At 35.3% G+C, this 21,995-nt stretch overlaps 4 protein-coding genes across 5 annotated transcripts; 1 reads left to right on the top strand and 3 right to left on the bottom strand.

Moving 5' to 3' along the window:
• Positions 1-624: 624 nt before the first annotated feature.
• Positions 625-4,025, top strand: LOC106318458 (protein disulfide isomerase-like 1-4). The gene is made up of 11 exons (XM_013756449.1): positions 625-1,254; positions 1,757-2,052; positions 2,148-2,266; positions 2,350-2,430; positions 2,566-2,652; positions 2,736-2,810; positions 2,892-2,960; positions 3,031-3,111; positions 3,214-3,348; positions 3,435-3,491; positions 3,586-4,025. Exons 1-11 carry the CDS (start codon positions 674-676, stop codon positions 3,793-3,795), a joined length of 1,791 nt encoding a protein of 596 aa, XP_013611903.1. The 5' UTR covers positions 625-673; the 3' UTR covers positions 3,796-4,025.
• LOC106318459 (glycerol-3-phosphate acyltransferase 3) lies at positions 4,021-6,920 on the bottom strand. 2 transcript variants are annotated; one of them, XM_013756450.1, is made up of 12 exons: positions 6,767-6,920; positions 6,608-6,665; positions 6,405-6,523; positions 6,205-6,304; positions 5,962-6,057; positions 5,782-5,878; positions 5,531-5,618; positions 5,351-5,447; positions 5,181-5,266; positions 4,829-4,948; positions 4,589-4,687; positions 4,021-4,323 (listed from the first exon to the last, which is right to left on the bottom strand). In XM_013756450.1, the coding sequence occupies exons 1-12, from the start codon at positions 6,871-6,873 to the stop codon at positions 4,275-4,277; spliced, it is 1,116 nt and encodes a 371-aa protein (XP_013611904.1). In that variant the 5' UTR covers positions 6,874-6,920; the 3' UTR covers positions 4,021-4,274. The 2 variants fall into 2 exon arrangements, with proteins under 2 accessions (XP_013611904.1, XP_013611905.1); XM_013756451.1 differs by having other exon boundaries at positions 6,746-6,860.
• Positions 6,921-12,770: 5,850 nt separating this feature from the next.
• On the bottom strand, positions 12,771-17,392 carry LOC106317419 (pumilio homolog 11). Its single transcript, XM_013755242.1, has 7 exons — positions 17,355-17,392; position 16,588; positions 14,175-15,007; positions 13,590-13,752; positions 13,334-13,497; positions 12,972-13,221; positions 12,771-12,885 (listed from the first exon to the last, which is right to left on the bottom strand). The coding sequence occupies exons 1-7, from the start codon at positions 17,390-17,392 to the stop codon at positions 12,778-12,780; spliced, it is 1,557 nt and encodes a 518-aa protein (XP_013610696.1). The 3' UTR covers positions 12,771-12,777.
• A 3,030-nt stretch (positions 17,393-20,422) lies between these two features.
• On the bottom strand, positions 20,423-21,554 carry LOC106315108 (4-hydroxy-3-methylbut-2-en-1-yl diphosphate synthase (ferredoxin), chloroplastic-like). Its single transcript, XM_013752879.1, has 6 exons — positions 21,536-21,554; positions 21,279-21,288; positions 21,039-21,198; positions 20,855-20,953; positions 20,643-20,747; positions 20,423-20,560 (listed from the first exon to the last, which is right to left on the bottom strand). The coding sequence occupies exons 1-6, from the start codon at positions 21,552-21,554 to the stop codon at positions 20,423-20,425; spliced, it is 531 nt and encodes a 176-aa protein (XP_013608333.1).
• Positions 21,555-21,995: the final 441 nt, after the last annotated feature.

The raw sequence follows: 21,995 nt of genomic DNA, 5'->3' as shown, positions 1-21,995 counted from the left end.
TAATAAATTATCAAAAACGGAAATAAACTAACACCAAATCACATCAACTAGTTTTGGTTCTCTCTACTATCGTTCACTTTATTTTCTTCAAGTGGCATAGTGAAATCTTCATTAAAATCTAAAAATCACAAATATAAAACTGAAAAGAAAAACCTAACTTTTTTTGTCAGTATATAACTTTTTAATTGAAAATTTAGAATATAAAACATAATCTAAAAACATAATTAAAAATTAAAAAAGAAGTAAAAGTTATTTATTGGTTCAACCAGTGGTTCAACCGGTATCGGGTTCCGGATTCTACTGGGTTTTTGTGGGTTTTGGCGGGTTTCTAAATATTGGATTTTTCACAAAACCCAAACCGAATTTTTTTTTGGGTTGCCGGGTTTACCGGTTCAACCGCGGATCCGGGGCGGATTTCAAAACACTGGTTAAATGTATGAACCTTAATTTAATTTAATTGGTGTTATAAAATAATTGTTTGGATTTAGTTACTATAATTTGGTGAGCCCATTTAATTAGGTCGCAATTTAAGCAAAATGAAATAATAAATTTCCGTAATATTAGTCAAATCCAACAAACGACGTCGTCGTATGAGTCAGCTAAGTATAGTGTACTAGTTGGATTGGATCTCAATTTCTCGAGTCCGATCACAGTTTCAGACAGTCGCACTAAAATGGCGTTCCGCGTTTTCCTCCTCCTCTCTCTCACCGCTCTTCTCATTTTCTCCGCCGTTTCTCCCTCTTTCGCCTCCTCCGACGTCGACGATGAGGATCTCAGCTTCCTCGAAGACCCCAAAGAAGAATCCGATCCCACCAAGCCACTCACATCCACCGACTCTGAACTCGACGAGTTCAACGAAGGAGAAGAAGAAGATCCCGAGATGTACGAAGGCGACGACGAAGAAGAAGGAGAAGATCTCTCCGATCTAGGCAATCCAGACTCAGATCCGTTCCCGGCTCCGGACGTGGACGAGAAAGACGTCGTGGTCGTCAAAGAGCGTAACTTCACAGACGTGATCGAGAACAACCAGTACGTTATGGTCGAGTTCTACGCTCCCTGGTGCGGTCATTGCCAGTCTCTTGCTCCTGAGTACGCAGCGGCCGCGACTGAGCTGAAAGGAGACGGCGTCGTTTTGGCTAAGATCGATGCCACGGAGGAGAACGAGCTGGCTCATCAGTATAGTGTTCAGGGCTTCCCGACTATTCTCTTCTTTGTAGATGGAGAGCACAAGCCTTACACTGGAGGCAGGACCAAGTAAGTCTAATCTCGATTTTGAAACTAAAGTTCAAATCTTTAGTGTGGATTGTATTGAAAGTTCAAACCTTTAGTGTAATTTGTATTGAAAGTTAAACCTTTAGTGTGAATTGTATTGAAAGTTCAAATCCTTAGTGTGAGTTCTACTGGAAGTTCAAATCTTCAGTGTGAGTTCTAGTGAAAGTTCAAATCTTTAGTGGGATTTGTATTAAAATTTCAAACATTTAGTGTGAATTGTATTGAAAGTCTTGAAAGTCCAAATCATTAGTGTGGATTGTATTGAAAGCTCAAACCTTTAGTGTGAGTTCTACTGAAAGTTCAAATCTTTAGTGTGAATTGTATGGAAAGTTCAAATCTTTAGTGTGATTTCTATTGATAGTTCAAATCTCTATTGTGATTTTTATTGATAGTTCAAATCTTTAGTGTGAGCTCTATCTTTAGTGTCTTTTTGTATCGATGCGTTTCTTGGATCTAATTAAAGGTTTGCTGCTTTGTGATGTAGAGACACAATTGTGACGTGGGTGAAGAAGAAGATAGGTCCTAGTGTGTATAACTTGACGACGTTAGATGACGCTGAGAAAGTGTTGACTTCTGGGAACAAAGTCGTCTTGGGTTACTTGAACTCTTTGGTGGGTGTTGAGCATGATCAACTTGCTGCTGCTTCCAAAGCTGAAGACGATGTGAACTTCTATCAGACAGTGAACCCTGATGTTGCCAAGTTGTTCCATGTTGATCCGGAGGCTAAACGTCCTGCTCTTGTTCTAGTTAAGAGAGAAGCGGAGAAGATTAGCCATTTTGGTTGGTTCTTTAAATCTATGTTATGGCCTTTGATTGTAGTGGTATTGTTTATTTGGCTCTGCTTATTGGGTGTTTGGGTTATTATGAATCTGCAGATGGGGAGTTTGTTAAGTCTGATCTAGCTAGCTTTGTGTCTGCCAACAAGCTTCCTTTGGTCTCTGTTTTCACCAGAGAGAGTGCACCGGAGATTTTCGAGAGTGCAATCAAGAAGCAGGTATGTCAAATGATTTTTTCTAGTGAGACTCTTCAGTTCTGAAAGATGGGTTACTAACATGAAAGTATATGTTCTCTTTGCAGTTGTTGTTGTTTGTAACCCAAAATGGATCTGAGAAGGTTCTTCCAGAGTTTGAAGAAGCAGCAAAATCTTTTAAAGGAAAGGTACGAACATAGGTCTTTCCAGGTTTAACTCTGGTTCTTATTGATATGCTTTGTTTTAGCATCATCACAAGCACATGAAATTGGCTATATATCTTGGTAAGGTTACTTCTAAGAAGTCTTTGTTTGTTGGAACAGCTCATCTTTGTATCTGTGGATCTGGATAATGAGGATTATGGGAAGCCTGTTGCTGAATACTTTGGTGTGTCCGGAAATGGTCCTAAAGTAAGTCCTTTCTTTTGTTCTATCTATCTTAAGTCCTAGATCGTTTTGGCTAAAATGCATCTCTGTTGTTGGTATACGTGTAGCTTATTGCCTACACAGGAAATGAAGATCCTAAGAAACACTTCTTCGATGGTGAAATCAAGTCTGATAAAATTAAGGTATCTCTTCAAAGTTCTTTCACTTGTAATATAAGACTTCACTGGCTAGATTGTTTGTTTAAAATGTTAAATCCCTTGCAGACATTCGCGGAAGAGTTCTTGAGCGACAAGCTAAAGCCATTCTATAAGTCAGACCCTATTCCTGAGAAGGTAAAGCCTGTCTTCATCTTATCATTCAATCCCATCGTTGACGCTGGACTTAACTTTTTGGTGCATACAGAATGATGGAGATGTGAAAATCGTGGTGGGAGATAACTTTGATGACATTGTCCTGGACGAGTCTAAGGATGTTCTTCTCGAGGTACTATTGCAGTACCATAGTCCGTTAGATAAACCTATATGGATTTCATGTTTTTCTCATGTTCTTTTTTTTTTTCTTCTTCTAATTTAACACGAAACTCAGGTCTACGCACCATGGTGTGGCCATTGCCAAGCCCTTGAGCCAATGTATAACAAGCTTGCTAAACATTTACGAGAAATTGACTCTCTTGTCATAGCCAAGATGGATGGAACAACCAATGAACATCCCAAGGCAAAGGTACAATTATTTAATGAAATGTATCAAAACCTTCTTTGTTCAAAATCTTCTATGTGTAGAGCCTCAAGAGTTGATTTTCTTTGCAGGCAGAAGGCTTTCCTACAATTCTCTTCTTCCCTGCAGGAAACAAGACCGCAGAACCGGTAAGTTATGCTCTCTGCTGCCTGCATAGGTTTTGTCTTCTTCGTAAACTCCCTCTAAAAACAGAACTTTTTTGTTTCGTTGTGTGTGGAGCAGATAACGGTAGATACAGACCGCACTGTGGTTGCATTCTACAAGTTTTTGAGGAAACACGCAACCATCCCGTTCAAACTGGAGAAACCTGCTGCATCAACTGAATCTCCTAAAACTGCCGAGTCCACACCAAAAGTAGAAACTACTGAGACCAAAGGAAATCCTGAAAGCACCACAAAGAGTACCGAAAGTGATTTGAAGGACGAGTTGTAATCTGAACCTGAGCAAAGGATATGAGTTCTCCTTCCTTAAGTTATATTGTCTGATCAGAATTGTTTTTTCACGAGTTTTGGACTAGAGAATGATGGTGACTTTTGAGTTATTTTAGTATTGAGAAAGACAGTTTAAACTCTTTTGATATGGTTTGGCCATATTGTAGAACTGTAACACAATGAAATAAGTGACACAATAAGATATATAAAATCTTTCCGTGTGATCTTAAAGTTTCTAACTGTTCATTGCTAACCGAATTTCTTGTTAGCTCAAAAAAAAAAAGGTGCAGAGCATGTTACAGTTCTCTTAGCCTTTCCAAACTCAGAAGAGCTCGTAAATGCGACCAATTGCGGTCTAGTATACGAACAAGATGCAAAAGGTCAGTTGTCTACTGAAAGATTAAAAAAAAAACATAGAGAAACTAAAGCAAATGAGCCACGAGTTTGTCTTATCTAATGGAGGGTGCTTTATCATTACATTCACTTCTCTTCCAATCTAGCAAGGAGGGACTCCGCGAAACTCTCTTGCCTGTGAATCCAAAAGAAACACAAATAAGCATCAATACATAACAAGTAGGAGTGTTAACTGCAAGTACTAGGAAAGATGATTCATGGTGCAGAACAATTGATCCCTTAAAGTGTGTGTAAGAAACTGTCGTAAAGCCACCACAAATAAATCAGATACGTAATGACTCTGAACTAATCAGCTAATAGACAACCATGGTAATGTAAATTCTTTCAACAGGATAATCAAAGCAGTAGATTTTCTAAAAAGAAAAACACGTTGAACATACTTGCGTTCACTGTGCTTGGAGCTTGGTCTTGAATACTTCAAGTATCCATCCCAAGGGACCTTTTTGAGGCCCGCGCGCAGAGATATCATGTCTCTGACCCTGTGACAAGTAGACAAAGTGGATCTCACAAATGTTAGGCAAAATAGTAGAAAAAGAATGCTATGCTAAGTTTTTGTATTTCTAGTACGAACTTCTTAGTATATGCCGTCATAATAAAGGCACAAGAGAAGAATGTTCTACCTCTCTGCAAACTCAATTGCTGTTTCACCAGGCCTTATAGTTTGAGGTTCCAAGTACCACACTTCACACACAACAGCCCATGAAGTCATGAGTTGCAGCAAGTGCATAGTGAATGATTGTCTGCAAAGACAATGCAACACCTTTTGTTAACAAGAGAACGAAATAGCCCTAAATATTCTGCTGCGTTTGCACCAGAACAAAACTTTCTTTAATCGTATCTATGCAAAATAAAAGTGAAACAATACTCGTATAATTTGCTAGAGATGCTTCTGTATCTTTTTCAAAAATACACTACAAATCCAAAAATTATCCTTCCACCCTGATATGAAAGTCTTCAAGAAAATACCCTTACTTTCTGCTGTTCCAGAAGGCGTCAACAAAAATCTTGTTGTATTTGATTGCGATTGGACAAACAGTGCAGCCCAATTCAAAAGCACCCTGAACATTGCCATGAAGCGAATTGGAAACTATAATACAGAGTAAGAGTGCAAACCAAATTAAAAAAAATTGGGTCCAAAATACCTTTTTAAACATCACTGTATAATTATTATTCACACATGTCCCTTCGGGAAATATGAGAAGAGGATTATTGTCAGCTCCTTGGACATGGTCTCTTAACCTGAATTATGTGTTTCAAGTCCCCATGATCAATATAAGTAGATTACTTAATGATAATACAAAGGAGATAAGAATAATGCATACTTTCTCGCTACAATTTCACGATCCTTTGCCTCGGAACGATTGAACCATATACATCCTACACTCTCTAATATTGTGCTTTGCAGAAGCCCTTCATATTCAAAGCAACAAAAGTCCTTATTAGATATTAACAATAAAGCACGAAAGACAAACCAATCATTCGTCACTAAATCAGTCACAAGCCTAGTAACGACAGACCAATCACAAAGGTCATAAGCACACTTCTGCGAGTTCTAAAACCCCAGAAGACTTACCAACCCAACCAGGATGCTTCTGCATTATAACAGCAAATGCGGTCATCTGCTCCAAGACGATGAAATCAATCATTGAGGTATGGTTGGCAACATAGACCTGTTTAACCCCAATCATATATTAAGCAAGTATCAAGGAGATACAAAGTTGAAGACTAAACAGTTTTCAAAAGGAAGCATGACCTGCTTAGGACGGATGCTAGGCCGTGGCCCATGATATTTGACAACCCCTGTCCATGAACCGACAAAAAAGCTGCAAATCATTTCCACCAAGACCCTCTGGTAATACAGTAAAAGACAGTAACGAGCTCAACATCAAGATCTCCCGAAGAAAGTTATATATGAGTAAAGCACAAGATATACAAGAAATTTTCTCGAATTCTAGATGGAATGAAGACAAAGGAGAAACAGAGATTCCAACTCCACCTCTATATTTTTCCTCAATTTGTCTTGACCTTTCAGCAGCGAATGTACGGGGATGAATGTTGAAAGGAAAATAAACCACCCAAAAGTTAAAGTCAAGCACCTGCAGGTTTGAAAAACAATGAACAGCTCAGTCCAAACACAAGACTGAAAAAAATCTAAACTTTTGAGCTATAAACAAGAACCCAACACTCCATACAAACCTCAAGGGAAAGAGAATGCAGTATCTAACAACAACCCCAAAGCACCACAGTGGAAACAAGTAAATGTTCCAGTTCCAAGGCTCTGGTGGATTCGACTTGAAACATCTTGTGAATGAGTCCTTCAACAAACAGTTATATATCATAAGTTCTCAATCCTTTTGCTAATAAATGTTTTGAGTGTAAATAAAGAAAACAAATCTAACATCAACGATGGCACCAGCAGCTTCAGTCAGAGTTGGCGAGATGTCGATCAGATCAAGCCTGAGAATCAAATCCAAAGGCATTGTTACGAATTCAAATCAGCCGAGCCAATCACATTTTAAATTCGAAGAGATTCTGACATGCGGAGGAGAATGATTTACAGGCGGAGCTTGCCGCGAGGTTCTTGGATGGAGGAACCGGAAGGCAGGTAATCTTCGATGTTAAGCTCCGATCTGGACGTCACGAGCTTCCCCGCCGTACTGCTCATTGTTCCGGACACTTTCCGATCGCCGGGTGAAGAGGAGAAGCGAGGGAAGAGTAACTACAATACACACAATAATAATACCACATTGGGGATGCAACAGGTTAGGCTCATTAAGTATAAAAGGCCCAGCCCAATTAGAATTGAGAATTGTTTTGGCCCAATTCAGGAGAAACCTAGACATGATATTGACTATTCACTATTTACATCTCCAATAGTTGTTCAAAAACAACAGAGCGTCTCCAATCCAATCTTAATTCTTTTTAATGTTTTCTTTTAAAATAAAAAACTCTATGTATGCTCTAACATATAGAAAATAACATCGAAGGATATTATTTGTTTTCTTTACTTTTAGAGTAAAAGAAAAACATTTCTTAGTTGTTCAAAAAAGAAAAAAAAACATTTCTTTATATTTTTCTTCTATTATAGATAAGAGCCAATTCATCTTCCTCTGTTTAGAAAAAAATGAAGTTGGATTGAAGATGGTTTTATTCATAAATTTCTTTTGGGTTGTGTATGGATTTTGGGGGAAAAAAATCTATAAATAGATTAGTTAGTCTTAGAGATGATATCATTCAGTCTATTCTCTGTTTTTATTTATCACTAACAATTACATCTCTTCTTTCGTGGAGTTGTGTACGCATCAACATGATATAAAATAGCATGATTATCGGGTGAAACTGGTTTTGGGTTTCTAAAATTTTTTATTTTTATTTTTGTTTTATCTGATTGAAAAAAAAAATTTAAAAACAGAAATAATCGCGGGACGCCACGTGTCGTGGGGCCCGCAAAATAGTGTAAGAAACGGACCAAAATCGTTTCTTATCTCGCGACTTATGAAACCCGTTTTTATCAAAAGCGCGGGGTCCACTCCTTAAGAAACGCGTTAGTATACCGCGTTAAAGATGGTCTAAAGTGCTTACTTGCCTTACGTTTCTGCATGGACTCTAGTTATACAATCCTTCGTTTTCATGTACTTCTCCCTATTGAATTCTTATTGCTCCATTAGCAGACAATCCAATATTAGTTACATTTCCAAATATCATAAGCGTTGACCGTTAGGTGCCGAAAGCAATATCTCAAGTGTCACTCAGATGAACACTCCTTCATCTGTTGTTTCCCTCTGGTTCCTATGCACCTCACACGTGACAATTCGTTATGCACACCCTATATATTTATTACCTACTTCCTCTCCTTGTTTATGAGAGAGGTTGATTAATCATTGGGATGTTAAAGGTCAGTTTCATAATAGTACTCATGTTAGCGGTCAGAATCGTATCAATTGAAAATGTTTCGCCAGCTCCGTCTCCGGTTGAGTATATTACATTTCTCCGTCTCCGTCCCCTTCGCCTGAAGCCGGTGATGTCAATCCAGGGCCGGCCCTGGGCTAAAGTCCCTAAAGCAAGGGTTTTAGGCGCCAGGGGTTATATATATTTTGGGGCGCCAACCATAAGATATGATGCTTTGGTTTAGTGGTGTGTTCCCATGCATTAATACCTAGAGAATCCAGTCTTCGACCCTCACCTTCTTCTTCTTTTTTTATTTTTCGTTTTTAATATGATAATCATTAAAAATATTAAACATCCGATCTTAGCCAAACACGTGCTCAACTAACAACTTTAACTTACTTTTATGTAATACTAGGGGGTGTCCGCGCTGCGCGCGGAATATTGTTTATTGCTAAGAACATGATTTTTTGGATAATGTAATTATGTTGTCGTTTTTATTTGTTAAGAGCATTATTTGGTGTTTTTAATGTGTTATGTAGTAGTAGGTGATATGTTAATATATTTTGCGTTTGTTTTTTTTGAATAATGTGTTATTGTGTGTACAGTACTTGTCAATAGTGAAGGGAACCTCTACCGTAAAAGAATATTGAATTTCAATAACTTTGCATCTACGCATTTGTTGATTAATTCTAAGATTAACGGTTTCAATGTCAAAATTGTATTATATTTTTTTTTCATATTTTTGAAAATTAAAACTTTTAAGATATTTTTTGTCATCTTCCCATATTTTGACTTGAGCCGTCACCGTCTATGTAGTTCGGTACCTTTCTGGTGTGCGGTGCTTCTCACCATCACCGGAAAAAGACTCACTTCTTTCTCTTGTTTTTCTTTGGATTCTTCACCTGTAAGATTATATGGTATTTGTTGTAGATCAGATTTCTGAGTTTTCAGTTGTTCGGTTGATTCTCACGGTATTGTTGGCTGTTTCAGTCAATATTGATTGCTTATCTTTTTCTTTAGATGTCAGCTGATGTTAGGAATTGCATCTCCTTGGTTGGGTCAGAGTTTAGTCGTCTTTGATGTTTTATTCCTCGTCGTTGGCTTACCGTCAATAGTCTTTGCTCGTCTTGGTTTTCAAGATCTAGTTTTTGGTGTTCTGACTTCTATGCTCTCTTTCATAGCTCGTGTGCGGCTCCATAGTTTGCTGATTTCGTTTCGTCTCTCTTTCCCTCACTATTCTCGCATCTCTTTGCAGCTTTCATCGCATCTCTGGTAGCTCTCCCTTTCACCATGTTTGCCACTCGAGGTTTAGATAGTGTTTTCGTTCGGGTATGCCATGTGGGCTTGGAAGGTAATTTTTGGTCTCAAGTTTAGTTTTTGATTTTTTGGTGGTTGTCTTCCATTCTCCATTCCTCAAGTTGTTTCTTTTCTTTCCATGTTTCCTTTGGTATAGGTGTGCGGAGTTATTCTCTTGGAGCTTTGGTCTTTTCTATCCAGAGCTTTGTGTTTTTTCACTTGCATGGTCGTGTTGTATGTTCGTGTTTAGTTTATGAGATGTTTCTTACCTTTTAGCTACTGGTTGTGATTCCGGTGCTTTAAGCATATATCTTCATGCTTCTTGGTGGCTTTGGTCTTTCGATTATTATTCTCCATCTGGCTAGTTTTCTTGGTTATTTGTGTTGGTGCTCTAATTTCTTATTCTTAGTTTGATTATTAATAAATATATAATTTGTAAATAAAATAAGAAAAAATAGTAAAAAAATAATAAAATGGTGAAAGTTTATGTATTTTTAGTTATTAATAAATTTAAAATTTAAAATATATTTATATTATTTTATTTATTTCGGACCAATAAGTGCGAGAAGGATTAGATAGTACACAATTAGAAATTTATGGAGTAAATTGTAATAATTTAAAAGAAGAAGGATTTAAAATACAAAAAAAAAACATGAAGACACATGTCAACAAACCCCCCTTCCACATGTCATAAGAAGGGAAAAAACCAACTTTATATATATAGATAAAACAAATAAGTTAATCCAAACCTAATTATTTCCTTTTGTTCTATTACTACCTTTCTATCATTGATACCTTTTCTCCACCATCCTGAAGTGTATCTATATTTTCCTTGAGTTACACAAGAAAACTTCGCCTTTTAAAATTTATTTTCTTTGGTTCTAGGTTTTTTTTCCTCTTTTTTTTTGTAAGTTCTATTATTTTTGAAAAGAAAAATTGAAATATAAACAAAGATAAAACTCTCTCTGGTTTCATGAATAATGTATTGATATTTTTTTGTTCTTTGGTAACAAATTAGTTTTCAATAATATTTTTATTTTAATTATAAATTTAAATATTAAATAATTTTATTTAAAGGGCAACATTTTTTAGTATGCTTTAGGCGCCATTTAGGTCCGGACCGGTACAACAATGTAAGTGGAATGGAAGGTGAAAAATCCTCTGGAGGTGGAAAGAAAGCTGGAATTGCCTTTGGAGTGATTGCAGCAGCGAGTATTGTCTGCGTTGGAGGATACATGTTGAAGAAACGGCGAGATAATATTCGTCGATCTTGATATGAATACGTAGCCACTGAGTTTTTCTGAAGAGTTAGAAACTCACTCATGGTTCTCTGGTTATTATTTTAAAAATGTTTTGGTTTATATTTGTTTTTTTTTTTGATTTTTTTTTGTTTGTTTGTTCTTATAATCATTTTGAAATTTGAGTTTTTTTCTATTTTGTTTCTCCAAGTTTCACTATAGTTACTTAGTTGATTAGTGATTATTGTCTTGTATCCACGAACTACTACAACGGTATTAATTATTACCTGCTGTCTTCGGAGCCAAGAGATAGCAGTTCTTAACTAGTAGACCAAAACAATTTTCTTGTACATGATATGAGTAGTTAATAAACACTTTCATATAAAACACTATTCACGTATCCCTGAGCCAGCCTGCAATGTATAAATAAATAGTACTTTAACCATTCTAGTATTCTACACATTTAAAATATATTTTAATGTATAAATGTGAATCTTTGTACTTATTTACACAAATTTTCATATTTAGAAAACATACCTACATTTTTGGAGGACTTTTCTAAAAATGTAAGACGGAATTTTTTGTGTTCATTTATATAACATCTCAAATTTGGTTAGATATGCTAATATCTTTGATCCTTCTTAGAACCGAGTGGCAGCCTTGACCCGAGCGAAAATGTGATGTATCTGGAAACTCGGGGTCGTATATAGATTCGAGTACTATTTTGATCGCATCTTTCATGATCTTTTCTATAGGTAGATATCATGTTTCAATTAAAAATAATTTTATATTACTTGAATGTTTATAAGCTATAAAGTTGTTAAGTAATTCAGTAGCAGATTCTTTAGCAAAGATTTTTATATTTTTTCTTTGAGATTTGTTTTATTGATTGCTTTGTTATGGTCTTATTACTCATATCACTTTAAATTTGAGTAGTGATTTGATGTTGAAAAAATGGTAACTGATTCATCCTAAAATATGACAGCTAAAATGTTTTGTTTTCGTATGTAATAAAACAGATATTCAAGTAGTATGTATTTAGGAAGGATAAACATTCACGAAGTAGTGAAAAGTTTGTAGTTTTAAAAATATTTTTTATTTACTTTTCATAAATGAATATTTTTATTTTAAAATAAATTATACGTTAAATAAATAAATTTTGGAAAATTTAAAAATATACTTTTCATTATTGATAATTTAATATGTTCAAGTTTAATAAATATTATTTTGTGATTTATACAAAAACTTCTTTGCTACTATTATTGAGATTTGCATTTCAATATTTCTGTTTTCAAAAATTTTAAATATAATAATAATCTATTGGAAAAGGAAAAAAAAAATTGTTGGAAAATCAAAAATTTCTTTGAAAATTAAAATGAAAGACAAAGGAGACTATTTAGTTTATCTTGAGGATTCAAAGGATATGGTTACTCAAATAAGGCCATGGCCCATGGATTAGCCCAGTTAACACAATTCAAATGGCACGCCGCACGCATACGTCACGTGCTTTGCCTAAAGAAGAACTTTGTTGCCCTGCGTTTTAGAGCTCGGTTTTGGCATAAAAGGAAACGCAGGGAGACAAGATTCAGAGGTTGGTGAGGACTGAGGAGAGACGAGTTGTGTACTTGATCAACAAGTTTTGGATGGTAGTTTGTAATGTTTACTATAAAGTTAGTAATATATTGCATTTTTTGAATTAAAAACCCTTGCAAGATTAAGGCTTTAAGTTTGAAGCATGAACTCAGTAAAATCTCGTTTATATGTTTTAGTTAACTACATGTTACACTAAAAAGATACCAAACTACATCAAACCGAACAAAACCAAATTATAGATAATTTGTCTTTGATTTCATTTCTGCGATAACCCGATAAAATTGAAAACCGAAGATACCGAACCAAAACCTAATCATAAAATCTCCATCTCATTCTATTTCAAAAACACAATTTAACTCAGGGAGGAAAATGTTAACCACATAAAAACATGACTCGTTAGATCAATTTCAATACTAGAAGATAAACAACATCCAAAAAAGACAAGAGACAACAAAGGGGATCTTCTGTCTTGTATGGATCATAGTGTCATGTCCTACATCTTCAGCAAAACAACAATACTTTTTTTTTTGCATTAGGGGTTAAATCTGTTATGATCATTTCCTCAAGTGGCGGCTCTTGGAGAATATCCTCTTGCAATATGGATTCATCTTAAGGTTTCCAAATGTACGTACTTTATCCACCAAGCTCGCCCGAACATAGCCCTACGCAGTCCAAAAACCAGTTTATGTTACTCTGTTTTTCTGAATGTACTTATAAAAATATGATCACAGGACTGAGAGTAAGTAACCTTAGCTTTAGATAGAGCGGACTGGATAACATAATTAGCAAAGGGGTCCTGAAGAAGACGCTCGAAGTTTGGAACAGAGACGAGCTCGCGGACGATCTGGGATCTACTCACTGGATAATGTATAAGACATTTCTCCACCACATGACTACTAAACTTCTGTGTAGCCAACCTCACATAATTCCCTTTTAACTCAAACATTACATTTACTCCCCCTAAGTTCTGCTCTATTATGTATTGCACCACATAGTTCCTGCGATCAAATTCACACACAAAAGGAAGGTATAAAGTTAAAGATGTGACCATTACCCATGCAATTAAACCGATTAGTATGAGTGTATTTTCATAATTATTATAAACGTTACCCGAAAGGGTCTTGTGCAAGGTGGAGAGAGTTTCTGGCTATTTCAGCAATGAGATTCTCACGTTCCGCACCAACTGAGTATTTAACGCAGTGTTGCAGCACACAACATCCATGTTTATGAGTTGCAATTGTGGCACAGAACCTGGTAGCACCCTCCAAAATGAACTGCACCAAAATAAAATAAAATTATTATTATTTTAATACTCACTCATCAAATTTAAAGAAGGCGAGGAGGAGGAAGAGATTATGTTTAAAACCTTGTTATCTTCAGGGGAAAGGAATTTTAAGCAACTTTGAATAACATGATTTCCATTTAAATCTCTAACGAGAGAGAGCAAACCCGGTTTAAGAGCTAACTTAACCAGATTGATTTCTGTCTTTGTTCTCACTGTCTCAATCAGCTTCTGCACAACTCTTGTCCTGCTCATTAACAAAAAAAAAAGAAGGTTTCAGCTTTTATCTTAACCGAAGATTTCCAAAAAACATGAATCATCAAGTCAAAGTCCATGAACTTGAAATGTTTTGTCAAAAGGTCTCTGATTTGTCTCAAATCAGTAAAAACAATTCATCTTTTTCTACCAAGAAGTGCTGACAAAAGATCTCAACTTTTTTTTTTCCCTTTCTATAAACATCATAGGATTTTATCTTTCACGAAAATCAAGAAAAATCCATAAAGATGCAACACACAGCTTCACAGTTTATATGAATAATAACTTCTGAAAAATAGAATATTCTCAAATAGTAAATGCTTTAATACTTATGTGTACTATATTCCTGTTAAAATATTATTACCGTGTAAGCATTAATTAATTAATTAATATTTAGAAAGTAGTAAAGCTTACGCATAGTTGTGGAGGGAGATTTCGATAAGCAAGCCAGGTGTGGAGGTCAGGTTGATGAGGATTTTTGTTCTCTGTTCTTCGTTGGAGATTAGGATAAGCTTTTGTATGAGAAAATTCCCAAACTGATCCATTCCAAGTTCGATGACATGATTTATCAATCCTCTGAATATAACCATAACATCAAGGGAGCTTCTTTCTTCCATCAGTTTCTGTAAAAACCGACAACCCATCTGATCTTTTGCAGTTAGGTAGACAGATCCGTAGATTCCAAGCACGGACACAAGATCTGGAGACAAAGCTTCCTTCATGCATTTAGAAGAAACTCCTCTCACTGCTGAAAGAGAAATGTGTCGTCGTGGGTTTTGTTCCTGCTCCTCGAAGAGGTGGTAGTAATCTCTGTTTCGACGTGACGTGTTCTCTGTAAAGCCTCGTATGTGGTTGTTAGGGAAGTAGTCTTCCCGAGCAAGCAATCCAAGCATGCGACTGTTGTCACCGTGAGAGCTCTGCGTTAGACTTTGACGATGAGAAGAACCACCAAGTGTCAATCTGAAACATCCATGAAGATTTTCCAGAAAAGGAGGATGGGATCCGGTGAAACTACTCCTTTCTTCATCGTCGGAGATACCCATTTTACTGAGATTCTGACACAAACCAGCTGTTGTGTTCATGTTTTTGCGAGACGGTTGGTTCACGAATGGGTTTGAAATCGACGTCAAGGAGGAGGAGGGTGCAGAATCACCAGAAAAGCGAAATCTGGCAGAGGCACAAGTCGGAGGAGCTCCCTGAACGTCAGTACTGTACGAAGTTCGTCCTCTCAACTCATCAGGTAAGAACTCGAAATCGTCCATGAACAATTCTTTTCCTCAAACATCAAATCTTTAGTTATATGTAAGAAGATAGCAAAAAGAACAAATTAAAGCAGAAGCCAAAAAGAAAGAGATTTTTTTTTTTTCTTTTGCTGGAATTTTCTGTGCTAAAATGTGTTTTGAGGGTACGGACTACGGAGAGAAGTCTGTCTCTTTTGTTTTTTCGTATGGTGTAAGAGAGAGACGGCGTCTTCTTCTACAACTGTTACTGCGTTTGGAAGAAAAAAGTTGAAGAGTGATAAAAGAAAACTAAATATATATTTTTAAAAGGAAAAGATCATTCATCCGTTTCTTTTGTTTATATATTTAATTTTGTTTATGAATTTTACTATATATCATTCCTACTGTGTTTTTGATAAATGTTGTTTTACAAATATGCACACAGATTAAAAAAACATTTAATTTTTTACGTTTTCTAAAAAAAACATCATTATATCTACTCTTTTTCAAAGGAGAAAAAATCATTACATCTACTCAAAATTTGACCAATACTAAATAGACTACATAAAAGAGGAAAATCTCTAAAACAATCATGTTAAGTTTTTGTCACAAAAAAAAATTAAAAGAAAAAATAATCAAAATAAGTTTTCCTAAATAGACAAAAGACCTTTCTATCCATTGATATATATATAAATATAAATAATCTATTAAATAAAATACAAAAATAATCTTTTTTATAATTTCGGGTTATATATTTTCAAATTCAAACATTTTTATAAAAGAATTTCGAATTCTTTTTTTTTCCAATTTTTTTTCTCAAATTTCCTTTTTAAAATTCGAAAATACTTTTTGAAACTATTTTTAAAATTTTATTTTTAAATTTTCAATATTTATTTTCTATTTTAAAAAAATTTAAACCCAACCCTAAAGCATCATCTGTAACTTTAAACTCAAAGTATATGATTAGTTAATCATACGGTGTACGAGTATATTTATCATTCAATACAAAAAAAAATTGAGTCATTTTTTATTGGGTTTTCTGCAAAAAAACCCGCAATGTGGTTTTTTTTTTGCAAATTAATCCGCAAACTCAAAAACCCACGGGTCAACCCTCCAAGTGCCAGTCAAACCGCAATATAACCCTCGGCCGTATTTATGTGTATTTGACTGTGTATAATTTTAACATTTTTTCAATACTAGGTCGTTTTGGCGCTATAATTTTTTAATGAAAAAAATTGTTGAACTCGTGGTTTGAAATTTGAACCTTAAATACCATGTGCATGCTATATAACCATCTCAGCCAACATAATTGTGTTTGTTAAGTAAACAAATATATTTGTTGGCCGAGATGGTTATATAGCATGCACATGGTATTTAAGGTTCAAATTTCAAACCACGAGTTCAACAAATTTTTTTCATTAAAAAATTAGCGCCAAAACGACCTAGTATTGAAAAAATGTTAAAATTATACACAGTCAATTACACATAAATATGGCCGAGGGTTATATTGTGGTTTGACTGGCACTTGGAAGGTTGACCCGTGGGTTTTTGAGTTCGCGGATTAATTTGCAAAAAAAAACCACATTGAGGGTTTTTTTGCAGAAAACCCTTTTTTATTTGAGGACTAGATTGCGAAGAAAAACTTGGATTGGAGTACCATTTCTAATATCATTGATTATATAACATAAATTGTTATTAAATTTTACTTTAAGAATTTAAATCGTCATCTAATCTGAAACATAAATATTCTCTGAAGCATCAACTATTTAAAAATGGAGTAAGTTATTTGCCCTACGTCCGGATTGTATATCATACAATATTTTTGTTGATAGAAAGATATCTCTGTTAATTGTCTTGTTGACTTTGACGTTAATTTTCTATGTTTTCTCTTTTCATACAGTTTCTGAGTGATTTAATTTAATTTTTCCCAGCTTTGTTGATAAACCATTGTCACTGAAGTAATGCCATATGAAACAGCCGCGAGTACATTGCATATCAAATAACAATGTACATTGCATATCAAATAACAATGAGTGTATCAACAAAATAGAAAAACTGTACATAAGATAAAAGTCCATTCGCATATGGAGTCCCAACTGAACTCCATCAAGGTAGAATACCATCTTACTTTATATCATTTTACATTGTAATTTGAGAGAAATCCTATCCAGTTTACTGAGATTCTGACACAAACCAAGATCAAATGTATTCAGCTCAAGAAGGTTTCTGAGAGACTGTTGGTTCGCTAATGGGTTTGAAATCGACGTCAAGGAGGCAGAAGTCGGAGGAATCACTCCGAAGCCCCAAATCAGGGAGATGATGAATGTCAGTGGACGAAGTAGTTCGTCCTCTCAAATCATCATCAGGTAAAAACTCAAAATCGTCCATGAACTTCTTCTTTTCTTCAAACATCACGAAGTCAAATCTATAGTTATATACACACAGCACAAAAAAGAACAAAGCAGAAGCCAAAAAGAAAGAGATTTGTTTTTTTTTCTTTTGCTGGAATTTCCTGTGTTGTTACAAGTGTGTTGGGACTTACAAAGAAGGAGATATGATACGTTTGAGGGCACGGAGAGAAACTGTCTCTTTTGTTTTTTTGTCGTATGGTTAGGAAGAGACGGCGTCTTGTTCAACTGTTAATACAGCTTGGAAAAAAAATTGAAGAGACATAAAAGAAAAGAAAAAAAAAAGATCATTCATCTGTTTCTTTTGTTTATAGATTTACGTTTGTTTATGGCTTTTACTAAATACTACTCCATATGTCTTTTAACAAATTAAGAAATGATGTGATTTTAAGTTGATTTATGAAGTTTTAGACATAGAAGACATTCAAAAATCAACTCATGATTCTAGCTAACATGTCTAATCTATTTTTATAAAATTAGAAATCCAAATAGAATCAAAATCAAGTGATTTATTTGATGTCCAAGTAAACTGACTAAAAAAAAAATTGTATGGAAAGCTTATCTCTCTTACAGGCTATAAATGCTTATTGCAAGAACTTTCTTTCTCATTCATGCATTGTTTTGTGATTTCCAAGACTAATAAAGTTAGATAAAGTCCATTCTCTCAGATTTCAACTCTATTCATGTACATAAGATGGATTCCCAACTGTATTCAATCAAGGTAGTATGTCATCTTACTTTATATTTCTTTTGTTTCATTAAAAAATGTCATTTTAGTTTTTTTATTTTGTTTCAAAATAAGTGTCATTTTACATTTTCAATGCAAATTTTCTTATTAATTTTTTTTAGTCTTTTAAATAATCAATAGATATTTAGTTAAACCATTTTCATTTTAATAATTATGTAATATAAAAGAATATATTAGTATATTTTATTATCTTTTAATCTGCATGAAATGTGTCTAAGTAACACTTAATATAAAACTGAGAGAGTATCATTTTATGCCGTAATTTGAGAGAAATCCTATTCACTTACCACAGCCTAGATGCCACATGAAGGTAATTCGTCAAGACTCTTCGGTAGTTCGGTTCCTTAGCGAGCTGCTTGATAATATTGTGTGGTAAGTTCTCGTTACTTGCCTGAGCACTAAGAAACACCATAAAAAGGAGACAAATCAGAACATGTAAACTTTAAAGGCATTTCATGAAGTTTCAGAGGAAGCACAATTCTATTTCTAAGCAAGAAATAAATAAGCAGAGAAAGAGAATTACGATGGAGAATAATAAGTGCAAAAGGACCCTCCACAGAAGTGATCTTTCTCCTCAGGGTCAGATAAACAGGCAGAAGCGCCAATGTGATGGAATCCTTTTGCAGGTCTTCAAGACTTGAATGCGATCAAACTGAACCAAAGGCCACACAAACACTTGACATTGGTATTGTTTACAAAACATCAAGTGTCAACAAAATTACGTTTGGTCTTTACTTTATTGAAGATGATTTAATTGCGTTTAATAGTATATTGTAGAGTATAGAACTTGTACATTATATATAAACATTAACAAATTATTAGAAGAGAATACAATAGTGATTAGCGTGTAACGTGTAATCAGATACTGTCAAATGTGATTTTAGGGATTAAGTGAAAAAATTAAAAAAAAAAATTATGTACACGATGGATATTCGAACCCAGCCTCCCACAAAGCAAGAATGCACAACCAAACACTAGGCCATCAACAATTTTAGGAATTTGGTGGCCGGTTATATAGTTAATAAATTGGTGGCCGGAAGCAGTTGCTTCATTTGCTACTAGCAAGGGCCAGCAAGCTCTGCCCTCAAATATATCTTACGATTAAAATATTCATATTTTGTATAATTTTCCAGGAAAATGAAAGCTAAAAGAATTTGACTTGAGTAAATTAAAGTTACTCTTTCTACCATCCATTCGTTCTCATTCTCACTAAATTTAGATGTAAGAAAACGAAAGCTAGTTCTATTTTGAGGAGATTAATTTTTGTTTACTGCGACATTAACCATAAATTATCTTGACTATTTTTGAAAATAGCAAAAAAGAAAAAAGTGAAAATTTACTATCTTTAAAACTAACAACAGGATATAAAACCACAAAAGTCGATCATAATTTTCCAAACACAAGAATTCGAGTTGAATATCTTGCACTTACTACAAAAGAAAACAAACTGCAAAAAAAAATGGCGTCATCAAGATTTCAACTTGTTGCCCTTCTCGTGATCTTCTCTCTCGTTATTTCTGCCCAATCTCAAGGTGTCTAACCGTTCCCATTAATCTTTATTAGGTTTACCTTCAAAGATGTTCATTTTTGTTGCTACACCATGTATTATATGTGTCATGGTCACAAACCTAATACAATTTCCTTGAATTCAACTGAAAAAAAAAACAGAGAAGGATATACTGGACGGACCGTGCCGCTTGAGAGGAACGTGCAAACAGGACAGCGACTGCGACGTTCATTGCCATCGTAGCACCGACCCTCCAGCCATGGGCGGCCACTGCCTCTTGGCTAGACCCTCTGGTCCCGTTTGCTGCTGCCTTTTTGATTAATCCGATCCTTTTTAATTCTTTCACTCTTCATGATCAATAAAGCGATGAATAAAAGAAGCGATATAGTGTTTCTTATAATTTTTTTTTTCTTTCTTTACCACATAGACTAATAGACACTTGTATCATCATGTCATGATAGTCTTTTTTTTAATTGTAAGAAAATGGCTATTATTAGTGAACATTTATATAATTTATTTATATTTTCTTAAAAGTTTTGTTTTTGTTCTTAATTCATCTAGGCCAAAAGAAAAATATCATTTCTTCTGCAAAGATAGCAACTTCTGCTAACTTGCTTGTGCTGTATTATTTAAACCTCAGAACTACCATCAGTTGAGAGATTTTGCCATTGTTGAAAATGATGCAATAGACAACAAATAGGTATATGTATATATACATACATACATACATATATTATCTTCTTCTCTATCTCTCAAGTTTTCAGAAAATAATAATCCATTTATCCATCTTTGCCATTGGCACTAACACTGAATCTACTCATCAGCCACGGCGGGTCGACCCAACGATCATGTTCTTTGATCAGACCGATCAGAGCATCAGTTGCCTCCGACATGGCAATCCCACGCTTCACCACCGTCTGTCCACAAAATTTAAAACTTGAATATATAAACACACTCACTTCAAAAGATCAGGAAACTCGAGAGTAGTAAAGGTGTCACCTTTCCAACGTAAAGGTCGATTTTCCCGGGAGAACCGCCTACATAACCGAAATCAGCATCAGCCATTTCTCCAGGTCCATTCACAATGCAACCCATTATTGCAATCTGCACCATTTTCCAAAACTCCATTCGTTTACACAATCCAACAACCAGAAAGAAAAACATTTTCTTGAAACACAAAAAGAAACAAAGGTTTTGTTTTTTTTACTAACCGAAACGCCAGGCAAATGCGAAGTCTTTTCTCTGATCTCAGCGCTGATTTCTTGCAAGTCGAACAGAGTTCTTCCACAAGACGGGCACGATACGTATTCCTGCAACAAACAATTCACTGTGACTACTTTTTCATTCTAAGGAAGGGTTTGAGAATAATAGAGATTCGTTTGTGCTTATATATACCGTCTTGGTGTTACGCATCCTGCAGCCTTGTAACAAGTTGAAAGAAGTGTTCCTAAGAAACTCGAAGTCTTGATCAGGTGCTTCTAGCATTACACCATCTCCAAGTCCATCCACTAGAAGTGCCCCAGCGTATGTCCCTGCGTGGATCACCAACTCGTCCCTGCATTGTTGCGCAACAAGAAAGAAACCATCATACCGTATATCAAAGTTCTGAGGAGAGGGTTTCAGTCGCTATCTTACCTGTGAATCCCTGTTTCCAATCACTCCATAGTACTCTTCAACACCTAATAAGGACAATGCATGCAATATGGACTCTAAAGATGCCTAATTCCTAATCTATATGATCAAAATGTACAAGATATGAAGGCTAAAACATGTAAATATGCAAGATATCAGGCAAAAGACTATGTACAAAGAGAATGAATAGATTTCGATGAAGTGTTTGCACCAGTGGCAAGAATTGAAACTATTCGGCTCTTAATAGCCCTCGCAGCAACGAACGGTTGGGAGATACATCACATGGACGTTAAGACTGCTTTCTTGAATGGAGATCTAAAGGAGTTAGTGTATGTAACTCAACCCGAAGGTTTCGAAAAGAAAGGAGAAGAGGATCGAGTGTATGTGTTAAACAAGGCTTTGTATGGGTTACGCCAGGTACCCAGGGCATGGAATGTGAAACTCGATCAGGTTCTCAAGGAGATGAGATTTGATAAGTGCACGAAGGAACCATCAGTATACCGCAAGACTGAAGGAGGAGACGTCTTGATCATAGCCATATACGTTGATGATATATTTGTGACAGGAAATTCGCTTAAGGTGATTAGGCAATTCAAGGAGGAGATGTCTAAGAAGTTCAAGATGTCAGATCTAGGTAAACTAACGTACTACCTTGGCATAGAGGTGATTCAAGGAGCAAACAGAATCAGAATAAAACAAGAAAGGTATGCTCAAGGAATC

This window comes from Brassica oleracea, chromosome C9 (assembly GCF_000695525.1).
Source record: "Brassica oleracea var. oleracea cultivar TO1000 chromosome C9, BOL, whole genome shotgun sequence".
Taxonomy (NCBI): Eukaryota; Viridiplantae; Streptophyta; class Magnoliopsida; order Brassicales; family Brassicaceae; genus Brassica; species Brassica oleracea.
Note: the sequence above shows the minus strand (reverse complement) of the source record. Positions and strands in the feature narration are given on the sequence as shown.